Genomic DNA, 27,380 nt, shown 5'->3' with positions numbered 1-27,380 from the left:
AGAAAATTTCAATACAAGAAGCATCATCATGGTCATCAAATATAATTCAGTTATATTCAGGTCAAATTGACGAGTACAAGAAGACAAAAAGTTGATTCTAATTATTAAACCATTTGGTCTTAGAAACGTGTATCAGCTACCATTATTTTGGCTTATTATGACTGCAGCCTAAAGCACGTGTTTATGCATTGACAAACATCTAAACCCGAGAAGATAAATGGAAATCCATTAGCAACTGGAATCCACTAGAAAATAGAGAAATTTTTTTTTCTATGTGAGAGAGTAGTGTTGAAATAGCCTCATATCCTTTCCATAGGAGTATTCATTTGTTTTTTCTTTTTTCACCAACATCAACTAGAAGGAGTAGTTGTTAATTTGATATAGGAAAGAGCGGTTTTTATAATTAATGAAGAGAATGGTGAAGTTTTATTGTCTTTATAATCAACTACTGGTCATTAATAGAAGGCAACCTCTAGAAAAAGTCTGATGTGCTTCCAAGGTCTTAATTCACCTTATAAACTTGGCAGCCGATGTTTTTGCAAACCTTGCTAATCAGTTGCTCAATGTTTCTTTGCTTGACCTTGTTGCTTAGAGTTCTTTTGGAAGTTTAGTATGATAGTTTTCCTTCTGCTGTCAACAAATTTACAATCCTTTGGACCTTCTAATAATAATAATAAGAGCATCCAAAATGGGCTCTCTAAATCACCTCCTTAGACAAATTTTAAAGAGGATTTGGAAAAATACAACTCCAACCATGCTCCCTATCCACCTCCTAAAATAGAGAGACCTCTAGGAGCTCCTAAATCTAAGGAGAGAGAAAGGACTTCTAGTAGTGGCTCCCTATAATTTAATGTTGCTTTATTTAATGAGTATTTCAAACATTTAATTAATGTTAATTATTTTTTGTACTATTTTTAAATAGAGATTGACCAATTAAAAAAGAGTTATAGCATTTATGACTCCCTAAACTAGAGAGCATGATTGGAGTTTAAATTTTATAGAGAGCTCCTAACATAACTTTTATATGTTTTTAGCTAAAATTTAACTAGAAAATAGAGAGCATGGTTGTGGATGCTCTAAGAAGGATTATTTCTTTTTCGCATCATAGATTTCTGTACTCTATTTTTGACATTCTCTTTTACTTTGTTGCAGTGAAGTTAGGTAACTTTTCCCCTTGTAACCTAAATTGATAATTGGGTCACGACAAGAGAGATCGTTTAATCTTCTTCTTTTGTTTAGAGGAACGGATCATGGAAGTAGCCCAATCTGAGTGAACCTTTCTTATCAAACAATACTGGGGAAGAGAGATTCGAATTCGGTGTTCGGGTAAATGTTCTTAACCCGTAGAGCTACAAGTTCCCCACAGCTGTTTTCTGGATTTTTATTACTTGTGTTGAATTTAGAGCTGGCAATCTTGAGCTAGGATTTTGATGCCCTAAAATTCCTAAAATAGAGTTAAATGATCTATGTGCAGTTCCCACAATAACTTAGTTATGTCCGAAATTCGAAATGCAAGGTGGAAAAGAGAAGGTATATTGTTCAATTATTGCAATTCAAAATTTATTTGATACACATCATCATTTAACTTGTTGTCTCTCTAATGAAATGCTTTAAGTCAACAGCAGATACACAAATTAAACTTGGTGCTTGGCCAGCATCACGATTTCCATGCATAGCTCCACGGATCAGCTCCCTTACCGTGGCACAACATTAGAAACTGATTGTTCATTGATTGAGCTAATATGATCAGCCCTCATCTCATAATGATCAGCAAACCTTCCTGTAGAGAAAGCAGGTTTTCCAGGTTGGCCAAGAACTACTGTTTCACTTTTCAACATGACAACAACATAAGACATAGTTGGCCTGTCATCCGCATCTTCTTGAACACACAACAATCCAATATGGAGATATCTTAAAAATTCATCGGCGTCACATGAATCAACCAGTAACGGATCCATTAGCTCTAGCCCGTTTCCTTCGTTCCATAATTGCCATGCCTGCATATCATCACTCAATGGGATAAACATCAATAAGCTTTGAGAATGAGAAAGTGTAATGCAGTCTAAGCCAGCAAACGTACATATGCTATGAGGCTAGGAACGCGTCTTATCAGATGAAAGCCAGCGTTCCTTCTCCCAGTTATGATCTCAAGCAAGAGTACTCCAAAGGCAAAAACATCGGACTTCACGGAGTATAGTCCCTCCATTGCGTATTCTGGAGCCATATATCCACTTTTCCAATACAAAATTCCAAAACATATTATAAATCTGTAGAAATCAAATAATATGGTTTTATTGAAAACTTAGAAATCAAGCACTTACTAAGTGCCAACTATTGTAGCAGTACTAGCTTCTCCTTCACTTCCTACAAAGATCCTTGCCATGCCAAAGTCTGAGATCTTTGGATTCATGTCATTGTCTAACAATATATTGCTAGCTTTAAGGTCTCTATGGATGATTCTAAGTCGAGAGTCCTCATGCAAATAAAGAATCCCCCTTGCAATCCCACTGATAATGCTTATGCGCCTGCTCCAATCAAGTCGTGCACGTTTCTTTGAATCTGACCATCCATCATAAGAAAAGAAGTCATACATTAATTAAGAATTTTTTTTCAAAACAGAAAATCTTGACCAATTTGTGCTTAAGTTTGCCTTAGTAATTGAAATTCAAAGGGTAAACAGAAATTAACAAACCAAAGAGGATGACATCTAGGCTACTATTTGGCATGAATTCATATGCAAGGAGCTTCTCTTCTCCATCTACGCAAAAACCGCAAAGCCGGACAAGATTTTTGTGCTGAAGTTTCATTATCAGTAGAACTTCATTTGTGAATTCCTCTAAACCTTGCTCGGACAAGCTTGAAAGCCTTTTGATTGCCACTTCCCTTCCATCATTTAGTATACCCTGAGAAATTACCACCCGATTCTCTTTCATGTCACAAAAATACTAAGCAAGCGCATGTGCAAGATTTTCATAATTTATTAAACGAAACAAAGTCAATACCTTGTAAACAGGACCAAAACCACCTTCTCCAAGCTTATTTGAATCAGAGAAGTTGGAAGTAGCTGCATGTATAGCTGCCAAACTGATATAAGGGTCCTGAGCTTTTCGATAATTTCTTCCTGGAAAAAAAAAAAAAAAAAACCTGTTTTAAGAAAACAATTAGGACTTTAAAGTTTTTTTTTTCTTCATAATTAAGCATAACTACCTTCTTTATTTCTTTTTCTCACTGCAAGATAGACACAGGAACCCAAAAGTAGTATTGCCAGGCATGCTGACACAGTTGTAAGGATTGTGATCAACAATATTTTCCTGCGGCTACCTGCATGTATATGGAAGCCATTCATTAATTTCGGTTCATCATGGATTTCCCATGCCGTGAAGGGTATGATAATATATGCACAATTTTATTACGTCAAATATTAGGAGATTTGTACCATTCTTATTTGGAGAGCGAGGCACAGAAGCTTCGGATTCTCCGGCAGTGTAGAAGGCGTATAACTCAAACCTCAGATAGCAACTACGACTCATAAGTCTTGCACCAACGGAGAAATAATACAATGTTAAAACGTCTTCTTTGGCTTTCACAAGGCATTTATCACAGTTATCTCTAGATAAGTCGGTAGTGCACTGCACAAAAGCATATATCAGTTTATCTTCAAAGGCTACTTCTTCAGTAGCATGCATCTCAGCAGCAGAGAGATTATAAGCCGCTTGCTTAGCGAGGCGATTCAACGTCTCATTCAAAACAGACTTGAACTTTTTTGGGTCTGAAATATTCTGTGAATTCTCGTCGGCGATGTTGTCTCTTACATTCAATCTGCCGAAGAAATTCTCATTGGAGTAGCGTAATAGGCAGGAATCCTCCCACACAACCGCTTCTTTTGAGTGTGGACAAAGCGTCTGCATGTCTGATTGCGCGGTGTTTATGCAGCGACGACACATTTCATTCGCGACATAGTCAAAGCACATATAGAGGCCATATACTCTGTCAGGATCATTTCCAGTGGACGTATTGTAATACTTGGAAACAGAAGCATTCGAAGGTAAAGAAATGAGAAGATCGGCGAAGTTTTTGTGAAACCGACTGTTATCTGTATAACTAACATTTGAGCATTTCCAATATGGAGGGGCGGCATTGTTGACTATTGTCTCAAAAGCAATGTTGCTTTCGGTGACTTTGTTTATTTGAAAACCTGTTGCTGCCTTATTGTATTGTTAATATTGGAGCACTAATGTTAGACAAAGTGAATTGGCAGAAGGTGCCTTATTGTATTGTTAATATTGGAGCACTAATGTTAGACAAAGTGAATTGGCAGAAGGTGGAAAGCAAAGTGCAAATATAGTATTTGGCATTGGCAGACAAAGTGAAATGGGGATTTGCATGAGGGAGACAATCGTTCATGGTTGGACTTCTTCCTTGGCTATAAATGAGAAGCATGCAGCCAGCATTTGATATAGAGAAGAGCAGAGCTGCAGAGAGAGAAGTTAGCAGAGAGAAAGAAAAATAAAAGATTTGGGCAGCAAACATTTGTTGTTATAATTGGTTATTTTTCCTTTTCTCTAAAATTGTACTCAATTTGTATTCTCCTTATATTCTTGAGTGTGTGAGCTTGGGTATATTTGGGGCTTGGGTTTCTGAGTGTTAAACACTATTGTATTCTCTCATTGATTATAGTGGAATACTCCGTCGTCTCCAAACTGGATGTAGGCATTGCCGAACCAGTATAAATCTTGGTGTTCTTGTTGGTGTTGATTTTGTGTTCATTATTTTATCTCCTGCCAGTTGTTAATTTTTCACTCGAAATTGGTTGACGCTTCCGCACAACAAGTGGTATCAGAGCTCCAGTTTTCGACTGGGGTTCGTAGGAGTGAAAAATTTGATGGAGCTACAGTGGCGTGAATAGTGCTGTGCTACAGTGGTGAATAGTGCTGTGAACAGTGAACTGCTACAGTATCTGTGAACAGTATTGTACCGGTGAACAGTGCCGTATTTGTGAATAGTGCCGAGTAGATGGCTGGAGAAAAAGATGAATCTGGGAAGGAGAAGGAGTCGGCATCATCTTCGTCGGCACCTACATCCAATAGACATCCGATCGCTACTACAAGGTTAGAGGTTGATAAATTCAATGGCTCTAATAGTTTTGGTATGTGGCAATGTGAAGTTATGGATGTGTTGTATCAACAAGAGTTGGATATGGTTCTGGAGGATAAACCAGAAGATATTGATAACAAACAGTGGACGCGAATTAATCTTCATGCTTGTGCCACTATTCGATCGTTCCTTGATAAGGAGTTGAAATACCCATATATGAAGGAAACTTCTGCTAAGGAGTTTTGGACGAAATTGGAGGAGAAGTATATGACCAAGAGTGCAGAAAATCGGCTCTTCTTGAAGAAGCGACTCTTCCGATTTCAATATCGTTCAGGTATTTCTATGCACGAACACCTCAATGATTATAATAAAATACTTGCTGATTTAGCAAACCTTGATGTGAAAATTCCTGACGAGGATAAGGCACTATGTTTGTTAAATTCATTGCCTGATGATTATGATCATTTGACAACTACTTTGTTGTATGGAAAATCCGAGGTGAAACTTGAGGAGGTGTCTGCGGCGTTGGTGAATCATGAGTGTCGTAAGAAGGAATTGAAGACTCAAAATTCACAAACTGAGGCACTTGTTGCAAGGGGTCGAACAGAGGAAAGAAAATTTGGGAAGCGGGGAAAATCTCGTTCAAAGTCGCGAGGGAAGTTTCCTGCTAAAGACGAATGTGCCTTTTGTCGCCAAAAGGGTCATTGGAAGAAAGACTGCCCCAAATTGAAGAACAAAGAGAAGGAGAAAGCGAGTTCTGAAGCAAATGTTGCAAAATCAGGAGATGATGATTTTGAATTTGCTTTGACTAGTTCATCTGCTGATGGTCACTCCAAGGAGTGGATTTTGGATTCAGGTTGCACCTATCATATGTGTCCCATTCGGGAATGGTTTTCTAGCTTTGAGGAGCTGGATGGTGGAGTTGTTTTGATGGGCAATAATAATGCTTGCAAAACACAAGGGATAGGCAAAATCTGTTTGAAGATGCATGATGGAACAGTCAGAGAATTGAGTGATGTTCGGTATGTACCGGATATGAAAAAGAATCTTATCTCGTTGGGCGCTTTGGAATCCAAGGGTCTCAAGATCACCATGGAGGGTGGAGTTCTTAAAGCTGTGCACGGGGCACTGGTGGTGATGAAAGGTACAAGACGAAATAACTTGTATTTCTTGCAGGGGAGTACAGTTATTGGTGGAGCAGCTGTCACCGAAGCTGCTGACGCAGATAGCACAGACACTACGAGGTTATGGCATATGCGTCTTGGGCATGCTGGTGAAAAAGCGTTGCAAGGATTGGTGAAGCAAGGCTTATCGAAAGGTGCAAAGGCATGCAAATTGGAATTTTGTGAGCATTGTGTGTTGGGTAAGCAAACTAGAGTAAAATTTGGCACTGCTATTCACAACACTAAAGGCATTCTTGATTATGTTCACACTGATGTTTGGGGACCTTCCAAGAATGCATCTTGGGGAGGTAGCCATTATTTTGTCTCCTTTGTTGATGACTTCTCTAGAAGAATATGGGTGTACACCATGAAGCGTAAAGATGAAGTCTTGAAGATATTCCTGAAGTGGAAAAAGATGATTGAAACGCAAAGCGGTCGAAAGATCAAGACTCTCAGATCAGACAATGGAGGTGAATATAAGTCTGATCCTTTCTTGAAAGTTTGTCAAGATGAGGGTATTGTGAGGCACTTCACGGTTAGGGAGACACCGCAACAGAATGGGGTGGCAGAGCGCATGAACCGTACTTTGCTTGAGAAAGTCCGGTGTATGTTGTCTAATGCTGGTTTAGGCAAGGCGTTTTGGGCTGAGGCGATTGCTTATGCAGGCCACCTTATTAATCGGTTGCCGGCTGCTGCGAACGAGGGCAAAACGCCCATGGAGGAATGGTCTGGTAAACCTTGTACTGATTACAAGCATTTACACATATTTGGTTGTCCTGCTTACTATCATGTCAGGGAAAGCAAGTTGGATCTGAGAGCAAAGAAAGCTCTATTTATGGGCTTTAGCACTGGCGTGAAGGGATACCGACTCTGGTGTCCAGATGAGAAGAAATTTGTTGTAAGCAGAGATGTGACCTTTGATGAGGCTGCTATGGTTAATCAGAACAAGCATGAAGGTGAAATTGAAGCGACCAAGACTATGAGTAGTTCAAAGCAGGTGGAGTTACTGAAGACTCCAGTTGTTCCAGTAAGGTCTGATGTTACAGACACTAGTCCTACAGTTGATTCTGATAATGAGGACGATGAAGAGGAGGCACCTACCCAAGAGCCTCCACAGCAACAGGATTTTATTGCAATCAGAAGACAGAGAAGGGAAATTCGGAAGCCTGCTCGGTTTACTGATATTGTGGCATATGCACTTCCCGTTATTGAAGATGATATTCCATCCGCCTTCAAAGAAGCTGTCAGAAGTTCAGAGAGCGTGGAGTGGAAGAAATCTATGGATGAGGAGATGAAATCTCTTCATAAAAATGAGACTTGGAAGCTGGTTCAGTTACCAAACGGGAAGAAAGCAATTGGTTGCAAATGGGTTTATGCCAAGAAGATGGAATCTTTGGGAAAAGACAATGTAAGATTCAAAGCCAGATTGGTAGTTAAAGGCTACGCTCAGAAGGAAGGCATTGACTACAACGAGGTATTTTCTCCTGTAGTAAAACATTCTTCTATTCGTATTTTGTTGGCTTTGGTTGTGCAGTTTGACCTCGAGTTAGCTCAACTTGATGTCAAGACGGCGTTCTTACACGGTGATTTGGAGGAAGAAATTTATATGTCTCAGCCGGAAGGTTTTAAGGTTGCTGGCAAGGAAAATTGGGTTTGCAAATTGCAAAAATCATTGTATGGCTTGAAGCAGTCTCCAAGACAATGGTACAAGCGATTTGATAGGTTTATGATCGGGCATGAGTACACAAGAAGTCATTATGACCATTGTGTATACTTTCGCAAACTACAAGATGGAACCTTCATTTATCTGCTTTTATATGTTGATGATATGCTTATAGCATGTAAAAGCAAAGTGGAGATTGAAAGGTTGAAGACTCAACTCAGTAATGAATTTGAGATGAAGGACTTGGGAGAAGCTCGGAAGATACTAGGTATGGAAATTGAAAGAGATAGAGCGAAGGGCAAGATTAGTCTGTGTCAGAAGCAGTATTTGAAGAAGGTACTACAACGTTTCGGGATGAATGAAAATTCAAAACTGGTTAGTACACCTCTTGCCCCTCATTTCAAACTTAGTGCTTCTATGTCTCCTAATACTGATGAGGAGAGTCATTACATGGCTCAAATTCCATATGCAAGTGTTGTTGGTAGTTTGATGTATGCTATGGTGTGTACTAGGCCTGATATTTCACAAGCTGTTAGTATTGTCAGTAAATATATGCATAATCCAGGAAAAGGGCATTGGCAAGCTGTGAAATGGATTCTACGGTATATTCTGGGTACTGTGGATGTTGGTTTATTGTTTCAGCAGGATAAAGTTAATGGTCAATGTGTTGTTGGATACGTAGATTCTGATTACGCAGGTGATTTGGACAAGCGTAGGTCCACTACAGGTTTTGTGTTCACTATCGCTGGAGGCCCAGTGAGTTGGAGGTCGATTTTGCAATCTACAGTTGCTTTGTCGACAACTGAGGCTGAATACATGGCGGTAACAGAAGCTATAAAGGAAGCTATCTGGCTTCAAGGGTTGCTTGATGACTTAGGGGTTCAACAAGACCATGTGGATGTTTATTGCGACAGTCAGAGTGCTATTTATTTAGCAAAGAATCAAGTTCATCATGCACGTACAAAACACATTGACGTGAGGTTCCATTTTGTTCGTGAGATTATTGAAGAGGGAGATATTCTTCTTGAGAAGATTGGAACCACCAATAATCCTGCAGATATGTTGACGAAGCCAGTTTCGTTATTCAAGTTTAAGCACTGCTTAGACTTGATTGGCATTTGTAAAATTTGTTGATTGCCCCGTGAGGGATTGGGAGACGACTATTGGGAGTTCTACTTCGATGGTTTTGAGCCAAGGTGGAGATTGTTGACTATTGTCTCAAAAGCAATGTTGCTTTCGGTGACTTTGTTTATTTGAAAACCTGTTGCTGCCTTATTGTATTGTTAATATTGGAGCACTAATGTTAGACAAAGTGAATTGGCAGAAGGTGGAAAGCAAAGTGCAAATATAGTATTTGGCATTGGCAGACAAAGTGAAATGGGGATTTGCATGAGGGAGACAATCGTTCATGGTTGGACTTTGGCCTTTGGCCTTTGGTTTGTTTGAAGAGCCAACTTCCTTGGCTATAAATGAGAAGCATGCAGCCAGCATTTGATATAGAGAAGAGCAGAGCTGCAGAGAGAGAAGTTAGCAGAGAGAAAGAAAAATAAAAGATTTGGGCAGCAAACATTTGTTGTTATAATTGGTTATTTTTCCTTTTCTCTAAAATTGTACTCAATTTGTATTCTCCTTATATTCTTGAGTGTGTGAGCTTGGGTATATTTGGGGCTTGGGTTTCTGAGTGTTAAACACTATTGTATTCTCTCATTGATTATAGTGGAATACTCCGTCGTCTCCAAACTGGATGTAGGCATTGCCGAACCAGTATAAATCTTGGTGTTCTTGTTGGTGTTGATTTTGTGTTCATTATTTTATCTCCTGCCAGTTGTTAATTTTTCACTCGAAATTGGTTGACGCTTCCGCACAACAGGCATCAGCAAGGTGACAAAGGAGGGTGATGAGAAAACATAGAAAAGGTACAGGATTAATGGTTTTCGGGACACTAGGGAAATAAAACATATTTTGTCTTTCAAGGTTTGCACTACGAATCACCATCTACAATAACAGAGAAAGATTTATCACTTTATATATAGCTAATTGTGTTATCCTTCCTGTTTCACCTTTCTCTACAAGTACATACGCATTTCTAGGAACTCTCCCTGTCTTAACCATTGAATTAACAGGTAATTTATTTGAAGGGTTATTAATTTTCAGGCTTATTATATTCTGTCTTTTATGTCTTAAGCAGAGGACTAAAAGCTTATTTGTGTCCAGTATTGTTGTGAATTAGTTTGTTGGGATGTTTGACTTCTTATTCCAAGCTGGCTAGCTACGCCTCACCATAAAGTTTTCTCGGATTGGACAATGGACTTGTCATTATTTGATACAAAACTAATAGATAAAGGCAAAGACTTCAAAAGCAATAAAATAATTGTGACTTACTGTTTTCCCTTCGTGCCTTTCCTCTTCTGTAGCCACCATGAGGCTCACCTGATCTGCTTCTCTTCAAAATATAATTGTCACTTCTTGTATTGCTTATCTTCTTTAACCCACCCGCAGCCAATAGCTCTGGTTTGCTTCGGCCCCCAACTGTTGACTAGGTAAACCTGATTGTTGATGGCTTGTAGAAAGGTCATGAGGGCTGGCTCATTACGCTTGATGCTTAGATTCAGCCAGAGTCATCATTATTATGGACATGGGGATCTTAGGTCCATTGGGCAGAGGACCCAATAGGGCCCCAGGTTATGTACGGCCGGCCAGCCACACTAGACTCTAGTGACTAGAGTGAGATAGGGTTTCACTTATTTGAAGCTCATATTTAAAGAACCTCATGCCTCCCTTCCATTTTAGGGTTTTGATCATTTTTGGTTACATGGTTGAGAGGAAGGGTGGGCAATTTGGTGAACCGACAAAACAGGTCGAGGCAAACTGTACTGGCTGGTTTAGTTTGATTTGGTTTTGACCAAGAAAACAGTTAAATGGTTTAAAAAACGAATTTGATTGTAATTGTTTGGTTTGCTTTTGAGCTTTTGCAAACTGGCCTAAACCGAACCGGATGGTCTACTTGTATATTTATATTTATATTATTTTATTTTACACGTGTAGTCCTCTCATTGGATAATAACTAGATAACGATGTTGAGTTTGAAGATTGATGAAACTTTAAACTCTAATTGCTAGCACCATCTTATTTAAGGCTTTATGATCTTCATCCCAGAATCAAGTTGGTGAAGAGACTTGGAGTGGAGGTCACATATATCTTTGTGACTTGGGGAACTTTCTAAAGTGAAGGAGAGAAGATCAAGCTTGAAGCTTCAACAGTCTTGATGAAATAGGATACGGTTGAAATAGTAAATTCCATCGCCTTTTCCTCTTAAGTTTTTGTTTTTAATTTCTATGGCACATCAATCACATGTCCTAGAAGAGACTTGATTTAATGCTTCCTTTGCCATAATTTATTTATGTTATCACGAATCTTCAAACCACGGTTTCCTTACCTCACCGGATAAATAGAAAAACATGAGATTAGACAAAACCACTAAAAACATTACGACCAATGGAGGAGCCACCCCTAGGCTAGGATTGGCCTTGTCTAGAATTTTAAAGCCCTCCTTTACTACATGCATGCTATGATACAAAAATAATTATAAAGAGCGTGCAATTCAAATTAGTAGCCTGAAATATATCGTAACAAATTAGACATCAATAAATTAGAAACATTTTGTTCTAATCTATAAGAGGTTTTAAATAGTAGTGTATGCATTTCTCATAGTGTTATATTTTGGGTAATGATCATGGAAGGAGAATCCAAAAAATGAACAGTTACATACTTTATAGGCAAAGTGGTGTGTTAAAGTTCCTCTTCAAAAATTATGGGTGAGCTAGATATTTTAACCTTAATTATTTATAATTTATAGGTAATTTTTTTATTTACTCTTTTTATACAAGCGATATTCTACTTTAATTTAATCTAAATTGTGGATAGGAGTAACTCATCACTTCATGCAAGAAAGAGGCATGTTTTTTTTTTTTGTTGAGAAAAAACAAAATTAGAACAATTTATATGCTTTTTCTTTTCTTTTCTTTTTTGTTTAAATTGTGTTTTTAAAATTTTGTTTAACAAAACATGTGGCCCGTTCATAGTTTATATGTAAGCAAAAGACTGGACCACATACATGCCGAAATCAAATAACTTTGAAATAGATGACGTAATTACGTAGTTGAAGGAATTAAAATTGAGATTCGAATCAAGTAGAGAGGTAAAATAATAATTAAGCCTATTAAGAATCAAGATCCGATTTTAGCTTTTGACCTTTTCAAAATTATATTAATAAATCCAATATCACCAAACACAAGAATGGCTTCTGGGCAAAAATTACAGACTTTATGCGTATATGTAAATATATTGCGCCAATGGCCATTAAAACATCTTTTTTTTGGGGGGGTGCGTTTGAATTGAAATATCCATGTTCAATTTTACTTAACATGGTTTGTTGAAAATCATTATTTATCCATTTCTTGCGTCTGTTATTATATTTCCTTCCTGTGCATGCACATGCCTTCGGATTGTTATTTGTGGGGCATAATTGTTTTAATGAGCTAGAATTTCGAGCTCATAGGGGTGATAAGTCTTTACTTGGATTCATTAATCATAGAATTATCTAGCTGGTTCTAAACGGTTTGGAACTGGCTTCATAGGGAAAAAAAAGGGGAATAATAGTTCCTAATTTTCTATTTGGGCTAGTGCAATGTTGGAGTAAAACCTCTCACAGGCACACACGTTGCGAATGATGTATCAGAGAAGCAGCTCAAGAGCTTCGTAGGCTATGCCCTAACAAGCTAGGAGCTGTAATTTGGTACAATGATTGCCTTTTCAAATACTCAAAATACAAAATTCTTTCATGTACCAGATGCAACTAATGCGGTTTTTGCAATGAATAATGAATCTCTCAGTGCTCCCCCCAGCACTCAAGTTCAAATCCCCCTCCACGTAAAAGATTAATGTAGACTATCACTCAAGTTCAAATCCCTCTTCCATAAATTTTGAAGTTTTGTTTACTTTTCTATTTGATTCACAAACAACAATCTCTTGTCTATATTGTGATGTTTAATTATCTAATTGTTGGTTTAATTTTTATTTATTTATCAAAGATAGACTTCATTAGATAAACTTCAACAATACAATCAAGGACATCAACAAGACATTGAAAGTACCAATCCCTAGAGGGCAACAAACTAACATGTTAAAAAAAGGAGAAATGACAAAAGACCCCCCCTGAAGGTTTGGGGTCATTCTCAATATGGGCCTTGGGATTTGAATTTCATCAATTTACACCCCCTGAAGCTTGAAAACATTGGGGTGTAAATTGATGAAATTCAAATCCTATGGCCCATATTGAGAATGACCCCAAACCTTCAAGGGGTCTTTTGTCGCTTATCCTTAAAAAAAAACAAACCGAACAAAAGCCGCACTAAAAACATTTCTTAAAAAATCCCTAGCCCCCTTCCCCAAAAGTTTTCTCCAGCGCCGCATAGCTTTAGGTGGGGGAGGAGGAGTTCACTGTTACTCCTCCTTTCTTCTCCCCTTCCTTCCCCTACCCTATTCCTCTTCTACTCTCTGTTTTCTCCTCATTTGGTGTTCTTTTTTGGTGCTCATTCTCCCCTTTTTGCGGGTATTTGCTTGAGGTTTTCTCCTCCTTGCTTGGTCCATTTTTGTGGCCCATTCCCTCTTTGTGTGGGTGAGCTTTGAGGCTTATGCCTCCATTTTCTATCTTTTCTGATCCACACATGACCTTCCCCTCTTGTGTTGGCGGCGAAGACAATAGTGGCAGCAGTGGCATGGGCGGCGACTGTGGTTGTTTTGGCATCATCGGCTTTGTTTTTGTGTTCGTGCGTTTATAGGCTATGTATTTTCTCCACCCATCGTCGGTGGCTGCGTCTCGTCGTTTGTTCTCCACCACCATCATTTGCTCTTCTACTCCATGGAAGAAGGATGCTTTCAAAGTGCACGTGTCTATGGGTATTGTTCTACTCAATAGGTACTGTTCATCATCTTTTTCTTAGGGTTTAGGGGTTTCTTTGAAGTTAGGGTTTATGGGTTTCTATGAAATTGGTTTAGGGGTTTCTTCGAAATGTATAAGTTCAATTTAATTTGTTTACACTTTGATGTTTTGTTGTTCAAAATAGATTTGGGCTTTTGAGGTGTTTCCAGCATTGGCTGCATTGCATTTTGTTGTGCACGAAGAGAATGGCCACATTGTAACAACCTGGTCCTGTCAACTTGGCATCAGAGCATTATGTTAAATTCCTGTAGACTCGACACCTAGTGTGCATCCTTGTTCTAGTGAACTGTTGACGTTTCTTCATGTTGTGCCTTGTCGGCATGGCTGAGTAAAAAACATCAAGAAGTGTTGAAAAATTTGTTGAGGTTTTCATATGAAAATGTAGTATATACGTTGGAAATAAACGGTTTGGGAGGAATGCCTTCGTTGATCTGGACTAGTTTGAGCTAAGGGTGTTTGAGAGGTGCTTGATTTATTTCATTTTATTTGAAAATTCATGAGTATATTTTTGGAGGATAAAACTTTCGCGACTATTTGGAATACGTTATTTCTCATTTGTGGGTTTTGAAGAAGAAAGAGATGAAAAATAAACCCAAGTGGTTCAAGTTAAGTTGGTTGAGGCATGTTTAATTTGTCTTTTCTATTATTATATATATATATATATATATGGGTTTGGGGTACCTATGAATAATTGGAAATGAGATCTTGAGAATATCATCTTTTATTATATGTATTAGATTATGAAAGCGTTTTATTTATTTTATTCAATATGTCTTTGTTGGGTAAAAGTTACCTATAAGTATGGTGGAGTGGATGATGTTTACAAATCGATAAAAAGATCATTTCTGGCATTCTTCTCGAAGAATCATATTGGCAATATCGTCTGTTAATTCTAAAGAAAGAGGAAAATAACAGTTTTAGAAAAGCTGAAAAGCTGAAAGTACTGGATCTGTTGAGATGAGATAAAATTGTCAGAGGAAGTTGATGGACAAGTTACACGAGAATGAGTGAGTTGTGAGCTTTTGCCTAATTATAAAGGGGATGACGTTGGTAAAGCCCAAAATGATCCAATATCGATAGAAGTGTTATGCGAGCGATTGGTTCAAGGGTGTTAAGTCTGCAATGGGTGAGTGGGTATTCTTGAAATTGTCCCCTAGGGAGATGTGATGAGGTTCAGGGAGTGAGGGAAGTGAAGTCCCCGTTATGTCATGTCGTTGAGGCGCAGATACGGGCCAAGTACCCTTGTTGCTTCAATTGACAGGTACGTAAATTTCAAGGACGAAATTTTTATAAGAGGGGTAGATTGTAATAACCCAGTCCTGTCACACATCCCCCGTATACTACAATGGAGGAGCAATACTTCGGCTCGTTTTCACAAGCTAATGAGCCAAGTTTTCGAAAACTGTGAGGTTAGTTGTGTTCGTAATTATTATGTTATGCCTATGAAAAAAATAATACGTTTACTGATATGTATTTTGTATGTGTAAATTGCAAGTTGATCTGCAACTTCTCTGCCCAACTCTAATTGCCCAAAATAATAAGTTTACTGATATGTAAATTGTAGGTAAATTGCAGGTTGATGTGCAATATTTGGGTTATATTTTGTAAGTATTGTCACAGTTGTATTATAACCGTATTCAGGGTAAACTCTCGTCGACTGAGTTACGCACTTTGAAGCGTGAATTTCAAACCACAAAGGATGAATTGGCAAAGGTTGGCAGTTCAAATCGAGCGCTTAGAAAGAGAGTGCGTGACTTGGAAGAGATGGTACAGAAGGAGTCTTTGAAACATGAGAGGGAGTGTCAAAAAAAGAAAAAGTGTGGAGGATTTCAGCAAGACTCTCGCTTCAATGGAACACTATTTTAAGCTGGAGATAGAGGAGTTGAAAAAAATGAAATGGTGGGTTGAATGAAGGTGATAAAGGACATGAAGAAGTGGGTAGTCCTCATATCAATGAAGGAGGCGACAATGACATGTCGCCCTTACATGAATATATTACTCCGACTACAGAACCGGCAGAAATGGAAGCACAAGTCCCTGGTGATGGAGCCAAAGCCTTTGCAGCCATACAAGTCTAAGAGGCAGAAATTGGCACTTCAGTTCCTAACAAACAAGTGCAGCAAGAAGCTGAGAAGCTTCCTACTCCGGAAGATGTGGATGAGTGCGGAGCAATTTGCAAAAAACTATTATCTTTGTTACAAGATTGGAAAAAGAGAGACATTAAGACATTGTGAGGTAAGATGAATCCTCCTATCATAACCAATGTTATTGTGGCTGATGATGAAGCAATTAAGTAAGATAGTGCAATTGTTGAAAAACAAGATGTGGAAGGTAAATGGTGCAAAAAGAAGCGACCGGCCACTACATTGTTGAGTCTTTACCGATCCCTCGGGGAAAAAAAGGACGATTACTGTTTCGGATGCGAAGGCAACCTCGCCATGTTTTGATTCAACAAAACCTGTGCCCATTGACGATGTCAAGGCAGTAATAGAGTTTTGCACCGCTTGGAAAACCGATTTACGATTAGGATTTTTAACCTTGGAAATCCAATATTCATGTTGTTGTAGTATGCAGTGATCTACCAATAAAAAAATATAGATACCTTTAATATACATGTTTGTGTTTGTCATATTATACAATGTTCCAATTATTGAATGATTACAAAATTGAACCTTGGAAGTTTGCCTATTGTAGGGCGGAGGTGCAGCTTAAAGCATGTTCAGTTGGCCCGAACATTTTTTTACCAACTTATAAATTATACATAATGGATTAACTCCAGGGTAAGAATTTGAACCATACTTCATTAGGATAATTCAATTCTTTTCTCACATTCACTATGTGTACATTTGTATTAAATTGTGGTGATATTATTTACTTCAACTTTCAGCACCTTGACATGGCGACGTTTCCAATATGGAAAAGACAACTTTCCCATCCTTTGGTATTTGGAACCGACTGAACAACTACAGATTATTATTTGTAGGTAAAAATGTGAACTTGTTAAATTCACTGCTTCGGTTGCATTAGTTCGTCATTATGTAAGCCTTAAAGGAATTGATCTAACGGTGTGTAAGATACAAAAGCCATAAAGGAATTGATCTAACAATATGTAAGATACAAAAGTCATAAAGGAATTGATCTAACCGTGTAAGATACATGGTACAATTCACAAAGTCAACAATGGCTACGGTAACCAAATAATGAAATTTATTATGAGGGAATTTGAAACTCACGCTTGTAGAATGCAATTCAAGATGTAAGCGACTCCAGCCAAATAAACATGAAAATCTTGAATTGATAGATTATCATACGCCAAAGCTATCGTGAACGGACTGTAGAGAGCTCCAAGCACCAGACTTGTGCGGTCTTCTTGGTTCAACAATTTGTCGTCCTTCAGCAATTGGCTTTCACCATATCTTTTCCACAACTTGCGAGTGTAAGAATCCATGGCTTGCGAATTGGCGTTTAAGTGTTCTTTGAGTGATCGCTATTTCTGGTTTGGGGAGGGGAATTGAGGTTTCAGTGTTCTTAAATGTTTGTTGATTTTGGTCGAGGGAGAAAGAACGAAATAAAGTATTGGGAAAATTTGGAGACACGGAGGATTAGGAAATGTAAGTATGTTATGATTTTTTGTTTGATTTTTTTTTTTTACTCTCAAGTCCAACAAATAATCCTTGTTAGGGAATTACAACAGTCCAGCACATTTCCGTTACAGTAGTTAAGTCTCTTAATGAAAGCAAATGACATGTTATCAGTTATGTTGTTATTGCTCACAACTTTGTATTAATACTGATGAGAATGGTCCACGGTTACAGCCAACACACTTGTATATATATACCTTATATCATGTTATTATTCAATCAAGGAAAATCATTTCTACATGGTCGTAGCCATAGATGCTTCTCCGGTGCCCACTACTTTTCTTGCTGCTCAACATTGTAGTCATACAAGTCCAAGAGGCAGAAATTGGCACTTCAGTTCCTAACAAACAAGTGCAGCAAGAAGTTGAGAAGCTTCATACTCCCGAAGATGTGGATGAGTGCGGAGCAATTTGCAAAAAACTATTATCTTTGTTAGAAGATTGGAAAAAGAGCGATATTAAAGCATTAGGAGGTCAGATGAATCCTCCTATCATAACCAATGTTATTGTGGCTGATGATGAAGCAATTAAGGAAGGTAGTGCCATTGTTGAAAAACAAGATGTGGAAGGTAAAGGGTGCAAAAAGAAGCGGCCGGCCACTACATTGTTGAGTTTTTACCAATCCCTCGGGGAAAAAAAGAACGATTACTGTTTCGGATGCGAAGGCAACCTCATCATGTTGTGATTCATCAAAATCCGTGCCCATTGACGATGTCAAGGCAATAATAGAATTTTGCACCGCTTGGAAAACCGATTTACGGTTAGGATGTTTAACCTTGGAAATCGAATATTCATGTTGTTGTCATATGCAGTGATCTACCAATAAGAAAATATAGATATCTTTAATATACATGTATGTGTTTGTCATATTAAACAATGTTCCAATTATTGAATGATTACAAAATTGAACCTTGGAAGTTTGCCTATTGTAGGGCGGAGGTGCAGCTTAAAGCATGTTCAGTTGCCCCGAACATTTTTTACCAACTTATAAATGATACATAATGGATTAACTCCAGGGTAAGAATTTGAACCATACTTCATTAGGATAATTCAATTCTTTTCTCACATTAACTATGTGTACATTTGTATTAAATTGTGGTGATATTATTTACTTCAACTTTCAGCACCTTGACATGGCGACGTTTCTAATATGGAAAAGACAATTTTCTCATCCTTTGGTATTTGGAACCGACTGAACAACAGCAAATTATTGTTCGCAGGTAAAAATGTGAACATGTTAAATTCACTACTTCGGTTGCATTAGTTCGTCATTATGTAAGCCTTAAAAGAATTGATCTAACGGTGTGTAAGATACAAAAGCCATAAAGGAATTGATCTAATAGTATGTAAGATACAAAAGTCATAAAGGAATTGATCTAACCGTATAAGATACATGGTACAATTCATAAAGTCAACAATAGCTACGGTAACCAAATAATGAAATTTATTAGGAGGGAATTTGAAACTCACGCTTGTAGAATGCAATTCAAGATGTAAGCGACTCCAGCCAAATAAACATGAAAATCTTGAATTGATAGATTATCAGACGCCAAAGCTATCGTGAACGGATTGTAGAGAGCTCCAAGCACCAAACTTATGCGGTCTTCTTGGTTTAACAATTCGTCGTCCTTCAGCAATTGGCCTTCACCATATCTTTTCAACAACTTGCGAGTGTAAGAATCCATGGCTTGCGAATTGGCATTTAAGTGTTCTTTGAGTGATCGCTATTTCTGGTTTGGGGAGGGGAATTGAGGTTTAAGTGTTCTTGAATGTTTATTGATTTTGGTTGAGGGAGAAAGAACGAAATAAAGGATAGGGAAAACTTGGAGACACGTAGGATTAGGAAATGTAAGTATGTTATGATTTTTTATTTGATTTTTTGTTTTACTCTCATGTCCAACAAACTTACTTATAGTCCTTGTTAGGGAGTTACAACAGTTCAGCATATTTCCGTTACAGTAGTTAAGTCTCTTAATGACAGTAAATGGCATGTTATCAGTTATGTTGTTATTGCTCACAACTTTGTATTAATACTGAAGATAATGGCCCACGGTTATAGCCAACACACTTGTATATATATACCTTGTATCGTGTTATTATTCAATCAAGGAAAATCAATTCTACATGGTCGTAGCCATAGATGCTTCTCCGGTGCCCACTACTTTTCTTGCTGCTCAACATTGTAGTCATACAAGTCCAAGAGGCAGAAATTGGCACTTCAGTTCCTAACAAACAAATGCAGCAAGAAGCTGAGAAGCTTCATACTCCGGAAGATGTGGATGAGTGCGGAGTAATTTGCAAAAAAACTATTATCTTTGTTAGAAGATTGGAAAAAGAGCGACACTAAGACATTGGGAGGTCAGATGAATCCTCCTATCATAACCAATGTTATTGTGGCTGATGATGAAGCAATTAAGGAAGGTAGTGCCATTGTTGAAAAACAAGATGTGGAAGGTAAATGGTGCAAAAAGAAGCGGCCAGCCACTACATTGTTGAGTCTTTACCGATCCCTCGGGTAAAAAAAGAACGATTACTGTTTCGGATGCGAAGGCAACCTCATCATGTTGTGATTCAACAAAATCCGTGCCCATTGACGATGTCAAGGCAGTAATAGAATTTTGCACCGCTTGGAAAACCGATTTACGGTTAGGATGTTTAACCTTGGAAATCCAATATTCATGTTGTTGTAATATGCAGTGATCTACCAATAAGAAAATATAGATATCTTTAATATACATGTATGTGTTTGTCATATTAAACAATGTTCCAATTATTGAATGATTACAAAATTGAACCTTGGAAGTTTGCCTATTGTAGGGCGGAGGTGCAGCTTAAAGCATGTTCAGTTGCCCCGAACATTTTTTACCAACTTATAAATGATACATAATGGATTAACTCCAGGGTAAGAATTTGAACCATACTTCATTAGGATAATTCAATTCTTTTCTCACATTAACTATGTGTACATTTGTATTAAATTGTGGTGATATTATTTACTTCAACTTTCAGCACCTTGACATGGCGACGTTTCTAATATGGAAAAGACAATTTTCTCATCCTTTGGTATTTGGAACCAATTGAACAACTGCAGATTATTGTTCGCAGGTAAAAATGTGAACATGTTAAATTCACTACTTCGGTTGCATTAGTTCGTCATTATGTAAGCCTTAAAAGAATTGATCTAATGGTGTGTAAGATACAAAAGCCATAAAGGAATTGATCTAATAGTATGTAAGATACAAAAGTCATAAAGGAATTGATCTAACCGTGTAAGATACATGGTACAATTCATAAAGTCAACAATAGCTACGGTAACCAAATAATGAAATTTATTAGGAGGGAATTTGAAACTCACGCTTGTAGAATGCAATTCAAGATGTAAGCGACTCCAGCCAAATAAACATGAAAATCTTGAATTGATAGATTATCAGACGCCAAAGCTATCGTGAACGGATTGTAGAGAGCTCCAAGCACCAAACTTATGCGGTCTTCTTGGTTTAACAATTCGTCGTCCTTCAGCAATTGGCCTTCACCATATCTTTTCAACAACTTGCGAGTGTAAGAATCCATGGCTTGCGAATTGGCGTTTAAGTGTTCTTTGAGTGATCGCTATTTCTGGTTTGGGGAGGGGAATTGAGGTTTAAGTGTTCTTGAATGTTTGTTGATTTTGGTTGAGGGAGAAAGAACGAAATAAAGGATAGGGAAAACTTGGAGACACGTAGGATTAGGAAATGTAAGTATGTTATGATTTTTTATTTGATTTTTTGTTTTACTCTCATGTCCAACAAACTTACTTATAGTCCTTGTTAGGGAGTTACAACAGTTTAGCATATTTCCGTTACAGTAGTTAAGTCTCTTAATGACAGTAAATGGCATGTTATCAGTTATGTTGTTATTGCTCACAACTTTGTATTAATACTGAAGATAATGGCCCACGGTTATAGCCAACACACTTGTATATATATACCTTGTATCGTGTTATTATTCAATCAAGGAAAATCAATTCTACATGGTCGTAGCCATAGATGCTTCTCCGGTGCCCACTACTTTTCTTGCTGCTCAACATTGTAGTCATACAAGTCCAGGAGGCAGAAATTGGCGCTTCAGTTCCTAACAAACAAATGCAGCAAGAAGCTGAGAAGCTTCATACTCCGGAAGATGTGGATGAGTGCGGAGTAATTTGCAAAAAAACTATTATCTTTGTTAGAAGATTGGAAAAAGAGCGACATTAAGACATTGGGAGGTCAGATGAATCCTCCTATCATAACCAATGTTATTGTGGCTGATGATGAAGCAATTAAGGAAGGTAGTGCCACTGTTGAAAAACAAGATGTGGAAGGTAAAGGGTGCAAAAAGAAGCGGCCAGCCACTACATTGTTGAGTCTTTACCGATCCCTCGGGGAAAAAAAGAACGATTACTGTTTCGGATGCGAAGGCAACCTCATCATGTTGTGATTCAACAAAATCCGTGCCCATTGACGATGTCAAGGCAGTAATAGAATTTTGCACCGCTTGGAAAACCGATTTACGATTAGGATGTTTAACCTTGGAAATCCAATATTCATGTTGTTGTAATATGCAGTGATCTACCAATAAGAAAATATAGATATCTTTAATATACATGTATGTGTTTGTCATATTAAACAATGTTCCAATTATTGAATGATTACAAAATTGAACCTTGGAAGTTTGCCTATTGTAGGGCGGAGGTGCAGCTTAAAGCATGTTCAGTTGCCCCGAACATTTTTTACCAACTTATAAATGATACATAATGGATTAACTCCAGGTTAAGAATTTGAACCATACTTCATTAGGATAATTCAATTCTTTTCTCACATTAACTATGTGTACATTTGTATTAAATTGTGGTGATATTATTTACTTCAACTTTCAGCACCTTGACATGGCGACGTTTCTAATATGGAAAAGACAATTTTCTCATCCTTTATTATTTGGAACCGACTGAACAACTGCAGATTATTGTTTGCAGGTAAAAATGTGAACATGTTAAATTCACTGCTTCGGTTGTATTAGTTCGTCATTATGTAAGCCTTAAAGGAATTGATCTAATGATGTGTAAGATACAAAAGCTATAAAGGAATTGATTTAATGATGTGTAAGATACAAAAGCTATAAAGGAATTGATCTAACAGTATGTAAGATACAAAAGTCATAAAGGAATTGATCTAACCGTGTAAGATATATGGTACAATTCACAAAGTCAACAATGGCTACGGTAACCAAATAATGAAATTTATTAGGAGGGAATTTGAAACTCACGTTTGTAGAATGCAATTCAGGATGTAAGCGACTCCAGCCAAATGAACATGAAAATCTTGAATTGATAGATTATCATACGCCAAAGCTATCGTGAACGGACTGTAGAGAGCTCCAAGCACCAGACTTGTGCGGTCTTCTTGGTTCAACAATTCGTTGTCCTTCAGCAATTGGCCTTCACCATATCTTTTCCACAACTTGCGAGCGTAAGAATCCATGGCTTGCGAATTGGCGTGTAAGTGTTCTTTGAGTGATCACTGTTTGTGGTTTGGGGAGGAAATTGGGGTTTCAATCGTCGTCCTTCAGCAGTTGGCCTTTGCCATATATTTTCTACAATTTGCGAGTGTAAGAATCCATGGCTTGTGATCGGTGCATAAATTACATATCATTTTGTACCCTTTTAACTTATGATTTGGTTATGTTTTTGAGTTAAACTTGTGCTTTTAATCCTTTTTGTGTTTATCTTTCAGTTCATTTAGCTTTAGGTAATAATGATGGCTTTAGAGAGCATAATTCATGCAATTCAAGCATGTTAAGGCCTAATTTGGATGAATGGATGAAGAGCTTAAAGACAAACTCATTTTGGCTACAGCCCCCTGCCAGTCCAGTTCCGTAGGTCATATTGCAAGCATTGTTTCAACAACCTACATAGCTCGAATGAGGCCACATTCTTCATGAAAGTTGTTCCAATTGGTGTGTACTATAACATATCCAAAATTCAGCCCCATTGGATAAATTTGGAGTCCGTTACCTAGCAAACACAGAACCATGCTCAGGATGGATCTTATCAGCGCAGAAATTGAGTTAGCAATTTGTTTCGGCCTTAACTTCTTCCTCCGACCTTGGATTGGCCCAAATAACATATGGCTGGAAAGAAGACATTCTGAACTTCAATTTTGAGTGCTTAAAGTCCTAATTTGATTAAGAGAAGCCCAAGTTGTAAGCCCTTGAAGTTGCTGGTCATGCTGACCTCAGCATGTGCTGGTTGGATGCTTGGTCATGGTGAGCTAGGTATGAGCTATCATTTCTGGTTGGAAGCTTGGTCATGGTGACATGAAGATGAGCTAGGGCTGCTGGTGGGATTTAGTGGTGAAGTGCATCAACCAATTCAAGATTTTCTAATACAAGTGCATCACCCATTTCAGATTTTCTAATACAAGTGCATCAACCATTTCAGATTTTATAATTCAAGTGTTGTATGCATTAGTCTTATTGAATTCTGATTTTCACTTCCCCTAGGCCTATAAATAGGGAAGTTCTCTAAGCTTGTAATAACACCCCAAGGGGGGGAGCTCTCAAGCACTTCTCTAGAGCTCCCTTCCCTTCTCTCCCTCAAATTCTCTTAGTTTCCCTTTGTAGTTCTCAATTGTTGTAATAAGATCATTCTATTAAATTTTCTTTGTACTAAATATCAAACACTTTTCCTTTCTCTTCTTCTAAATTCTTCAAATACTCTCTTCTCCAAACACTTCCCAAACACTTCTCCCATTTCCTTCATCAAATTCTCTAAAGTTTTCAAACACATGTTCTTCCAAAATCCTCAAAGTTCTCAAACATCTCTCTACTTCCCTTCTCTTCCAAAAGTCTCCATGTCTCAAACACTTCACAAACACATTTCTCTTCCTTCCCTAAGTTCTCAAATTCTCCAAGTTCACAAACATCCTCCAAGTTCTCAACCACTCTCTTCCAAATTCTCAAAGTTCCTAAACACTCTCTTCCAAAATCCACAAAGCTCTCAAAACACCTCTCTACTTTCTTCTCCAAATCCTCCAAGTTCTCAAACACTCTCTTCCAAATTCCCCATGTCTTAAACACATTCCCTTCCAAAATCCTCAAAGCTCTCAAACACATGTTCTTCCAAAATTCTCTAAAGTTCCCAAACACTTTCTTCTCCCTCCTCAAAGTTCTCAAACACTTCCTTTCTTCCTCAAAGTTCTCTTAGTTTCCTTAATGTTTTCTTAGTTGTAATTTATTTTTCTTGTAATGTACATTCTTTCTTAAGTATTCAAGTTTAATTAGTTTCCAAGTTTCAATTATGGTTTTTGTTCTTATTCATTATGCTTATAAGTTAATATGCTAGTTTGAATGATTGATCACCATTTAGGCTTGCATGTTAGCTATCTTGGTTTGAATTAAGAGTATACACCATGCTTTAATTCGAATTGAACTATGAATAGGAAGAGTATGTATGGACATTCGACAACAGGGATTAGATACATGCTTGGTTGTTTAAAATGTTCTTCTATGCTTAATGGGTTCCTAATGCTTAATTTTAGGTTAGACAACAAATGATCAAATTAGGGAATTAGGAACACAAGGTTATGACCACACACCATGGCTTAATCATACTTTAGCTAGAATCAATCCATTAATCTAATTGAACTTGGGAACTTATTTGCTTGAATTACTTATTTCTTTCTTCCTTGTTTTATGTTCTTTGTTTTTGTTTCTATTTTGTGTAGGGAAACTAAATTGGATCATTCAATCACCAATCCCTGTGGAATCGACCTCGCACTTACATACGCTAAACTACCAACGGTTCGTGCACTTGCGAGTATCACAAGTTGAGGATGCAACTGAATCCATTTTGGTGCAGCTGTATCTACGCAACAAGTTTTTGGCGCCGTTGCCGGGGATCGGTAACATTGTTTGATTCTATTTGGCTTTCCTACTTTATTTTTTTTTTCTTAACTAGACAATTTCAAGTTTTAAAGTTAATGACGTTAATGGACAAGTTGTGTTTGTAGTCCAACAGAAAAGGACAATTGCCCAACAAGCAAGAGAACTGGGTTTAAGTCCCAGCTTACACAACCCATTGGTGCTTGTTGCTTTGAAGCATGGAATTGAACATGTGTTGATTTTTCCTTTTCATTTTTAGTTTTTTTTTTATATTTCGTAATCCTTTAATTCTGTTTCAAGTTTTTTGTGTTCGTTTTAGCAATTTATGATAGCTTAATAAAAATGGAGAGAGATGGCAACCTCAATCATAAGAATGGGGAGTGTGGAGCAGTGGGAGAAGTCGCGACCTCCAAATGCATCCATGCTCGACCTAATCGCTTCAAGGGGGAGTATTCCAATCCTTTCTCTTTAGTTGTTTTGTTATTACTTCAGTAATTTTAATTTTCTATTTCTTTTATTAAAAAAAAATTAAAAAAGATTTTTTATATTAGCTGACTCGTGGTAACTCCAGTGAGCGTCTCCGTCAATACAGTGTCTAGGAGTTCTTTAGGCGACACCTTCGGTGTCTAAGAAGTTTGGGTTTTAAGTGGGACCTTTGTGACCCCTCCAACCTTCCCGGATCCCCTGGCTGTGTTTTCTGAGGCCCTTAACTGGTCATCCATGAGTTGCTTGTATATTTGTGTGTTTTATAAAAAAAACAAAAAAAACAAAAAAACAAAAAATTTAAAAAAATTGAAATTTGAGTTTTTATTTAATTTTCCTTGTAAATTGCAATTTGGAACTTCTTTTTTTTTTTTTTTTTTTTTTTTTCTTTGTGTGGTCAGTTAGTTGTAAATAATAATAAATTTAAAAAAAAAAAATCAATTTGGAAGTTCTTTGTTTTCTTTTATGTTCTTTTTTTTGTTTTGTTAGGTTAGTTTATTTATTTACGTGGTGTGGTTAGTTAGTTTATTTCTGAGTGTTAAAAACACATTTTTATTTCATTTCAAACATTACAAACAAAGAAAAAAAAAAGTAAAACAAAAAAAAAACAAAAAAAACAAAAAACAAAAAAAACATTCAAGTAAATTAAAAATAAAAACAACTTCTTCATCTTCATCTTCATCTTCATGGCATGCCTCTATTGTCTCTTACTTGCAGAATCTGCAGCAGCTCCACATGGTCCTCATTTTTTCTCTGCAGTGCTTCCACGTGCTGATTGGCACAGTAGAGCCGCTTCTGCAAGTCCGCCACCATAGCCTTCAAGGAAGTTATTTCCTCGCTCATCGCGGCACACTCCCGTGTTCTCGCCAGCAATCGCATACCCAAATTGGTAGCCGAGACTGCGTGGAGCACAGTTAAATTGTGGGACTCCTCCACTACTGCCTTGTCAGACCTCTTTGCCACATGCAGATGATCTGTCGGTGTGAGCTTGCTGCCAATCATGCCTCCAAGCAGCGCTGCTCTGTTCGACATTGCCTCAGAAAAGTTCGGTATTACCTCAGCAAAGTTTGAGGCCGTACCGTGATGATATGTGGAGTTTGGGAAGACATGGTTTTGAGGAGCCCTTATCTGCGCATTCGGTGGTGCAAGGGACAGTTCAAGGCTAAGATCATCAAGGTGAGTGCATGAGGATGCCATTGTTTTGTTTTTGGATTTTTTGATGTTTTCTCTAAATTTGCAGGAAGAAATGCGGGGTGCTCTTCTACTTCACCGAGATGAGTTTAAATAGACTTATGCAGATGAGGGAGCCGAAAGCACTTCGGATCTCGAGGGTGCTATCCTGTGCTCTTTTCTCTCGGATCCCTTCATTTCTGGCGCAAATTGCGAGCACGTTTTTTTTTTAAAAGGGAGCATGTCTACACTTTCACTTACTTTTGCCTC

At 37.7% G+C, this 27,380-nt stretch overlaps 1 protein-coding gene across 1 annotated transcript; it reads right to left on the bottom strand.

Moving 5' to 3' along the window:
- Nucleotides 1–1,521: 1,521 nt before the first annotated feature.
- LOC110749447 (cysteine-rich receptor-like protein kinase 10) lies at nucleotides 1,522–9,879 on the bottom strand. Its single transcript, XM_088253992.1, has 8 exons — nucleotides 9,789–9,879; nucleotides 3,437–4,144; nucleotides 3,208–3,321; nucleotides 3,003–3,121; nucleotides 2,693–2,903; nucleotides 2,322–2,559; nucleotides 2,081–2,231; nucleotides 1,522–1,997 (listed from the first exon to the last, which is right to left on the bottom strand). The coding sequence occupies exons 1-8, from the start codon at nucleotides 9,877–9,879 to the stop codon at nucleotides 1,695–1,697; spliced, it is 1,935 nt and encodes a 644-aa protein (XP_088110118.1). The 3' UTR covers nucleotides 1,522–1,694.
- Nucleotides 9,880–27,380: the final 17,501 nt, after the last annotated feature.

Source organism: Prunus avium, chromosome 6 (assembly GCF_965620075.1).
Source record: "Prunus avium chromosome 6, drPruAviu1.hap1.1, whole genome shotgun sequence".
NCBI classification, from domain to species: domain Eukaryota; kingdom Viridiplantae; phylum Streptophyta; class Magnoliopsida; order Rosales; family Rosaceae; genus Prunus; species Prunus avium.
The sequence above is the reverse complement of the archived record's forward strand: the minus strand, read 5'-3'. Positions and strand labels throughout refer to the sequence as shown.

Coding starts and splice junctions, on each gene's coding strand:
- LOC110749447 (XM_088253992.1), bottom strand. CDS start 9,879: ATGTTTTATTTCCCTAGTGTCCCGAAAACCATTAATCCTGTACCTTTT. Junction 2,560..2,692: donor CCTAGATGTCATCCTCTTTG/GTTTGTTAATTT, acceptor ATGGATGGTCAG/ATTCAAAGAAACGTGCACGA. Junction 1,998..2,080: donor TTCCTAGCCTCATAGCATAT/GTACGTTTGCTG, acceptor GATGATATGCAG/GCATGGCAATTATGGAACGA.